Raw genomic sequence first — 8,149 nt, 5'->3', positions numbered from 1 at the left:
TCCTGGGAAGGGACACCCAGTGTCTCACCTGCCCTCTTCAACAGCCTCAGTCTGGACCTGGACCGTAAACAGCTGTCTGGAGCTACCCTGGAACACAGAGGTGTGGCTTCAGCCTTTCAAAAGAGCCTCCATCCTTCCAGGCTGGTCCCCTAGCCAGATGGCCTTGGGGAAAGCCAAAGATCCAGTGCCATCCATTTAGACAGCACATTATACCCAACAGTCTTTCTGCACATGACATGGTGGGGCAGTGTGCCTGCGTGCACACACAGACTTCAGGTGTCTTGCTCTATTGATCTCTGCCTTACTTCCTTAAAAGAGGGCCACTCCTTGACCCTGGAGGTCAGCAAGCCTCAGAGAGCCTGATGTCCTTGCTCCCCGTCCCCAGCGCTAAGGATTATAGGCACTAGGGCAACCACCCAGCTTCTTACATGGGGGCTGGAGATTCAGGTCCTAACACTTACACAGAAAGGACCCTTATCGATTATTCTGGGTTTTTTGTCAAAAGCTAGAGTCATTTGGGAAGTGGGAATTCAGCTGGAGAGATGGCTTAGCGGTTAAGAGCACTGACTGCTCTTCCAGAGGTCCTGAGTTCAACTCCCAGCAACCACATGGTGGCTCACAGCCATCTGTAATGGGATCCAATGCGCTCTTCTGGTGTGTCTGAAGACAGCTACAGGGTACTCATATAAATAAAAATAAATAAATAAATAAATAAACCGGAATCTCAGTTGGGAAAAATGTCCCCATTAGACTGGCTTGTAGGCAAGCCTGTGGAGCCTTTTCTTGACTAATGATTGTGTGGGAGGGCCCAGCCAGCTGCAAGCAGTGCCACCCTGGGCCTGTGGTCCTGGTTGTTATAAGAGAGCAGACTGAGCTAGGCACACCATAGGGAGCAAGCCGGTAAGCAGGTTCCCTCATGGCTTCCGCTTCAGTTCCTGCCTCCAGGTTCCTGACTTGAGTTCTTGCCGGAATCTCTTTGAGGACAGACGGTGGTATGGACTTAGAACTGAGATAATCAACCTTCTCCTCCTCAACTTGCTTTTGGTCATGGTGTTTACCACAGCAACAGAAGCCCTGACTAAAGCTCCCATTTACATCTTATTGATGTGGCCTTGATTGTGAAAACTAATAAAGTATTTTCTAAAGAAGTCTAAAAGGGAGGCCACACCCGGCTGCTTCTGCCCACTGCTCAGCCTCGGGTGCTGAGGTACAAACAGGGAGATGAAGGCTTGCCTCCTGCCCACCCGACGCCAAGACCCAGTGGTGGTTGCACAGAGCACCCCAGTATCCCATTACTCCTTCTCAGCCCCGGGTGGCTTCACTCACCTCTTTGTCTTTTATTTCTATAACGAGTGTTTCGGCGTGGGCCAGGCTGCATGGCCTCAGGCGCAGGCGCACGCCCCACAAGGGCTTCCAGCGGAATAGCAGCCAAGGGATCCCGGCCAGCATCCAGACCGCGGCGTGATAGCCGATGGCCCTCCATGGACTGCCACAGTAGCCGCTGAGCCTCTGGGGATACAGGAGACAGGGCTGATGAAGCTGGAGGCAGGCAGGGACTGAACAGATGTCAGGAGGGTGCTGGGGCAGGCCGAGTGCCACTCCGCCCGCCACCACCTACCACGGATGAAACTGAGGAGCTGAGGGGATCGATTGACGTCCCTGTCATCAGGGTCCCATAGCTGGGGGGCGTGCTGCCCATGAGCGGGCTGCTGTCTGTGGACAGAAAGGAGAAATGTCAGAGAAAGGAAGGCACTTTTCTTTTTTGGTGCTGGGGATAGAGTCCAGGCCCTTACGGTGCTAGACAAGCCACTCCAGCACCAGGCCACAACCCCAGGCCTCGGGGCCGGAGAGATGGCTCAGTGGTTAAAAGCACTGACTGCTCTTCCAGAGGTCCTGAGTTCAATTCCCAGCAACCACATGATGGCTCACAACCATCTGGAATGGGATCTGACGCCCTCTTCTGGGGTGTCTGAAGACAGTGACAGTTTACTCCCATATTTGAAATAAATAAGTAAATCTAAAAAAAAAAAAAAATTAAAAAAACCCCAGGCCTCCTCTTCCTTCCGAAGCTTGCCAAGCCTGGTCACTCTGTCTTCAGGCCTTCTGAGCCTGTGAACTAAATGGCCTGTAGTTCTCACACTGTGTGATCTCTCGACAGAGCTGGAGAGATGCCCTGCACACCTGTGTCTTGCTTCTGCATACATGGGGCACTGCATTTCACTCACGTTCCCTTTGACACTGCCACCCAGGCAGGGGCCTGGACTGTTCTCAGACCTGGTGCCCAGCGCCCTATAGAGTCAAGTCCACACTGATCCTGTCAGTAGTAGGGACCAGTACCAGGCAGCTTCGGTGGGGCCTCCCTTCCTCCCACCTCTCCATCTGCAGGGCTGTGGTCCCTAAAAGGGCAAGGGTCTTTCTAGAAGTTGCTACCCAGTAAGCCCAACTTTTCCTCTTAAAGCTGCTAGAGTCACAGCATCCCTTAGTCTCTCAGAGGATGAACCTCCTGCAGCTCCTTCCAGACCATTAAAGATTCCTGGCCAGCTGGGCGGGGCTTGTGGGTCAGAGGCAGGTGGCCAGCCTTCCGTGCTTGAGGCTTGATAGATAATCATGTGGGGGCTTCTGTTCCCAGGCCTTTTTACATGGCTGTCATAATAAATCTGCCAGGTATCCCTCCATTTTAGTTTTCATTGTTTTGTGTTCACATACGGGCTCAAGTGTCCACACGCACTGTGCACACGCATGCACGAACGCACTGGACGTTGATGTTGGAAATCTTTCTCTATCCTCCTCCTCCTTACTTCATTTGAGACAAGGTCTCTCCCTGAACCGAGGGCTCACCAGTTAGTCTAGGCTGGCTAGAGAGTGTCCCCAGGATCTGCCTGTCCACGGCGATGGAATTTCAGGTGTGTGCTACAGCACCAGCTGTTTTTGTGTTGGTGCAGGAGGTCTTGACTCAGGACCTCACCCTTGCACTTTACCCACAAGCCGTCTTCCCAGTCTCCCCTCTCCATTTTAAAGAAAAGGAGGAGGTTAAATAATGCCTCCAGGATCACACAGCAAGGAGATGGAGCTTGGGGAGGCAGGCCCAGGCTGGCTGCTCTCAGATTGCCTTTGCTTATTATGTTTATAATTAAACAATGGATCTATCGGTCTTATACTAAGACAAATCTAGGCTGGGAGGTAATGGTGTACACCTTTAGTCTCAGCACTGAGGAGACAGAGGCACTTGATCTCTATGAGTTCAAGGCCAGCCTGGTCTACAGATCTGGTTCCAGGACAGCCAGGGCTATACAGAGAAACCCTGTCTTGAAAAACCAAACAATAGGGGGCTGGCAAGATGGCTTAGCGGGTGGGAGCGCCGACTGTTCTTCTGGAAGTCCTGAGTTCGGGTCCCGGCAACCACATGGTGGCTCACAACCACCCATAGCGAGATCTGACGACCTCTTCTGGAGTGTCTGAAGACAGCTACAGTGTACTTACATATAATAAATGGATAAATCTTTAAAAAAAAAAAAAAGAAAAACCAAACAATAAACAGAGACAAATCTGGGTGTGGTAACCAGAACTGGAGGAAGCATACTTCCCAAGTGCCAGAGCTTTCTTAATCCTAGGATGGATGCCCGCTCACAGGGAACTGAACTGGGTTCCGGCACTAAGGCCCGCAGCGCCAGGAAGCCAGCATCCAGGCCCTACATGGAGCAGCCGAGAACAGATGTGCACTAGTGTGTGTCGCGCCACCTGAGGCCTCTTTAAGTTGGGGACCCAGAAAATGCCTGAGCCCAAGCCCACCAGCGGACCCTCTCCCACCTTCCACAGAACCGCAGACCCTGGCACAGGGCGGTGCCAGTCAGGAAGAACATCATGTCTTTCCCTTGCCCCAAGGGGTAGGGAAAGGTCACAGAGGTGATCTGAACTCAGGACAGGAGGCTCAGGAAGAAGTTCTCAGGTCCACCACCAGTAGCTTTTCCTGCTAGAGCCCTTTGTCTGCCTACAATGTCAGAGTGGGGGCTCACCCACCTTCCAAGTGGCCAGGAAACAGCGCCTTGGGGTTTCAAAGGGCTGACCCAGGCTGTACGATCACCTGCTTTTTCCTCTACACAATCCTACCAAGCAGGTACCACTTCTGTCTCTATTTTATGGCTGGGAAACAGATGTGGGGAGGCACCCTGTCCAAGAGCCACATTTAAAGTCCCCGTCATCAACTATGCTCTCTGCCAAGCTGTGATTCATAAGGCAGGTGCCCCAGCCTCTCTGGACTCCCATTTCCAATCTCTAAGATGATAATGTGTGCAGTGAGCCAGCATAGACATGGAGGAAAAGAGAAGTGAGAGTCAGCCAGAGCCAAAGAGGGTGTCTGGGGCTGGTGCCAGCTGCGTGGCTTCCCACCAGGGCGTGGCAGCTCCTCTCCTTTCTCATCACCCAGACAGAAACCTGCAGGGGTGCTGGCCTCCAGGCCTGAACAGCAGCTCCTTCCTGTAGCTTGTGGCCCTTGGGACACCAGCTAGATAGGGCTCAGGCTGATAAAGAAGTCACAGGGCCAACCCTGAGAGAGTCACCAGACCTGATTCCACCTGCCAACAATAGAGAGGTGGCCTCTTACAAACGGAAGGGCTGGGTCTCCTGCGGCCACTCTGCTAGGGGCTGGAGACTGGAAATGGGCCTGTCTTCTCCAAAGTCCTCCTGTCCCCGCTCTCACCCTCGCTCATTGGTTCCTGACCTCCTCACAGCTGGCACTGAACTCACACCCAAGCACTGCTGAACGGAAGGAGAAAAGCATGGGACAGCTTCCCTTGTGCTTCCCTGCCCACCCACCCGCATCTCTAACCTCTTTCTTACTATCAGCTCCGGGGGGTCTAACCTGGAAAGCTCCTTTCCAGTGTCCATCGCGAACCCCATTATTTCACAAGGATGTTCACAGCCAGCCTCAGGAAAGAGGGCAAAAGGAGCTTGCCAAAGGAAGAAGTCACATCTCGGGGAACCCTCTGGCATGTCCATAAGGGCCACACCCAGGATGCACTGTCTGACAGGGACACAGGCCATCTTCAAAGCACTTGGAGAGGCTTAGCCACAGAGCACCCGCCAAGGGAAGGGATTCCAGGGACTCACTGGTAGGGCAACCTCAAGCTGGCTCGCTCAGGCTGTGGGCTTTGGGGGATGAGAACTCTAAGCTCCGGAGCTTTCCAAAGTCCCAGCCGAGGCAGCCTGAGGGCCTCTCCCGCAGCAGTGGCAACATTGTAGTTCACCTCAGCTCTCTGAGGGAGGAACTGATGAAATGTTCTCTTCGGAGACCGGGAAATCGAGAAACCGAGGAACTGGGCTGTGTGTGAAGAGTCAGGTCCTGAATCGTATGACTTCAAATGGGGAAGCTGGCAGGCATGGCTGTGGTGAACAGGGCCTTTAATTCACCCTCACAGCCTCGGGGAAAAGCACTGAGTAGGATTCTCATTTAAAGTGGGGGAGGGGTGATGGCCGCATGGTTCAGCAGGCAAAGGCCCTGGCTACACAAGCCTCATGACCTGAGTTCCACGCCTGGAATCATGGTGGAAAAGTCCTCTGACTGACACACACACAGGCTAGAGCAAAAGTGTCCACACTAAATAGTAATAAAGATGGTCAAATATTTAAAAGGAGAGCAAGGTTTAGTGGCCCATGACTTTAATACCAGCACTGAAGAGATGGAAACAGAATTAGTTCAAGGTCATCCGAGACTACATAAAGGATTTGAGGCCAGCCTGGGCTACATGAGACCCCAGTCTCAAACAATAAAAATAATAGGGGCTGGAGAGAGAGCTCAGCAGTTAGGAGTACAGACAGCTCTCCTAGAGGGTCTGAGTTTGCTTCTCAGCATTCACCTTAGGTGAGTTTTAAAATTTTAAAAACAAATCTTTAAATAAAATAATGCAAAGACTGCAATATAGCTCCAGTAGAGCAAAAAGACCAGGTTTGATGCTCTTCTCAGCACCCAGCCAGAAACCCAAACACAAAGCCCAAGAAGAGACAGACATGCATGGCAGAGGCAGAGTCCAGTTGCAGCCCCGGGGCAGCAGCACCAGCAGGGTAGAGAGAGCAGAGGGACGGGAGTCAAAGCCATTCGGGAACCTCTGATTTCCTGCGGAAGACCTAGCTTCCTGCTGCTAATCTATCAGTGGCCCAGGACACCAGCATCTACTTCTGGTGGCTCTCCCATGCCCAGGAGCTCCTGGCTTCCATCAAGCTGGGAGGGTGTGCGCCTGGAAGGTCTTTATGTAGATGCTAGATGCTAGAGACTTTGCTCAAGTGCAGACCCAGGGGTCTGGTGCATAAGGGGCGGACGATGTTCTTATTACAAGCTGAAGTGTCGCCCCCTATGCGTTTCCCTTCCTCACCTAAGGCACTGTACGATGGAAGCTGTGGACTGGGCCAGACAGCGACTGAGGACTGGGCATGCTAGCACCCAGAGGTTAGCAGGCCATCTGCATCTGCTGGAATTCTGGTTTCAGCCTAAGACACTCATTCTGGCCTGGGGGTCATGCAGGTCTTTGGATTTGGCCACTGACAAGCTTTCTTGGAGTCGGGGGGAGGGTCAGGAGTGCATCTGTGCCTCAGGTCTCCCATCCAGGACCGGCAGAGAGCTGGCTTCCCTAACCCTGTTCCTGTAGCACATATGGGTGCTGCTCAGAGGCCCCACGGCGGTGCACCGCGTCCGTCACCCGGACCTGTCACTCAGGGACGAATGCATTCAGAGGGGCTGAGGAGAGCAGAAACCCCCCGGCCCTAGGGATCCTTTGGCCCAGGGTGTGGGCAGCGGCATCCTAAATCTGTCTCTGGGTGCCAGGGGACGGGACCTGAAGGGAGGGCCCGGCCGCCGCTCACCTGCGCTCATTTCGGCTCCTCGCGCTCATCGCCGGCCGCTGTGGCCCGCGGCCTGGGCTCCGCGTGCGAGGCCCCGGAACACGGTCGGGGGCGCCGGCTGCGGCGATCTGCTGAGGGGCCGGGCTGGGCGGCACCTGCGCGACGCGACCGCGACTGGAACGGTACCGCAATCAGTCTGCGGCCGTCAAGCCCTGCCCCTCCGCGCCGCCTACGTCCGCCGCTGCCTTGTGGGCTGCCGGGACTTGTAGTTCCCAGTCTGGCCTCAGTCCGGAGCTCGCTAAGATCTTGATGCTGGGGCAGCGTAGGTGGAGGCGAGAGTCGGGGGATGGGGAGAAAGGGAAAGAGATTCTGGAAGCAGGGGAGTGTGGACGGGACAGCCCCCAGACAAAACAGGTAGACAGAAAAGGACAGGCTCGAGACAGGTAGACTAGACAGAGGGGGCGGGAGGGAGGGAGGGAGAGAGGGAGGAAGGAAGAAAGAGAGAGCACGAGAGAGCGCACAGGCTGGGAGACCAGGCAGACAGCAGACAAAGAGGCAGAGAGGTGGCAGACAAACAAACAGAAGGGAACACTGGGACACCCCATTGCATTGGAACAGCCTCCATATAGAACAGCCATGCAGGAAACAGGCAAACATCAAATAGGCAGGCAGAGTGGGAGGGAGAAGTTGGGAGACACAGGTGGGACAGCCTCCTGACAAAACAGACAAACAGAAAGCCAATATGCCGGAAGACAGGACAGACAAAAAGACAGGCAGCAGATAGGCTGCTGGCAGACAAACAGGGAGGGATGCTGGAAGACACAGGTGGAACAGTCCTGAGACAGAGCAGGTGAACGGAAAATGGGACGAGCAGAACAGAAGGCCAGACAGAGGAGAAAGTATCCTGAACACAGCCTCAGGCGCACACCTCAGTAGTGAAGCCTTATCGTGCAGATTCAAGCCTGCCTGTCTCTTCCAGGCTGTGTGTGAGACTATGGATATATCCTTTTCTGGGTCTCCTTTTCTTCAAAACAAAACAAAACAACACTATTAATTCTAATTGTGTGTGGAGGGCATGTATGCACAACAGCACATCAGAGAATAATGTTCAGGAATCAGTCATCTTCCGGTGGGTCCTGAGAATTGAACTTAAGTCCTCAGCCTTGGCAGCAAACACCTTTACCCCCTGAGCCATCTCACTGGGTTTGGACCTCTCTCTCTCTCTCTCTCTCTCTCTCTCTCTCTCTCTCTCTCTTTTTTAAATTTTATTTATTTTCATTACACATGCATTGGTGTTTGACTGCATGTCTGTCTGTCT

At 53.6% G+C, this 8,149-nt stretch overlaps 1 protein-coding gene across 3 annotated transcripts in view; it reads right to left on the bottom strand.

The window, feature by feature from the left end:
* Positions 1-7,060, bottom strand: part of Atp13a2 (ATPase cation transporting 13A2) — a 19,455-nt gene extending 12,395 nt beyond the window's left edge. For 2 of the 3 annotated variants that reach the window (XM_031379298.1, XM_031379297.1), the window contains exons 1-4: positions 6,853-7,060; positions 1,619-1,713; positions 1,327-1,509; positions 29-87 (exon numbers count right to left, since the gene is read on the bottom strand). In XM_031379298.1, the coding sequence (XP_031235158.1) occupies positions 29-87; positions 1,327-1,509; positions 1,619-1,713; positions 6,853-6,862 (347 nt within the window). In that variant the 5' untranslated portion in view covers positions 6,863-7,060. The remainder of the gene's footprint in view (positions 1-28; positions 88-1,326; positions 1,510-1,618; positions 1,714-6,852) is intronic. The other variant, XM_031379296.1, reaches the window with a different exon arrangement.
* Positions 7,061-8,149: the final 1,089 nt, after the last annotated feature.

Source organism: Mastomys coucha, unplaced genomic scaffold (genome assembly GCF_008632895.1).
Source record: "Mastomys coucha isolate ucsf_1 unplaced genomic scaffold, UCSF_Mcou_1 pScaffold18, whole genome shotgun sequence".
In the NCBI taxonomy this organism is placed as follows: domain Eukaryota; kingdom Metazoa; phylum Chordata; class Mammalia; order Rodentia; family Muridae; genus Mastomys; species Mastomys coucha.
Note: the sequence above shows the minus strand (reverse complement) of the source record. Positions and strands in the feature narration are given on the sequence as shown.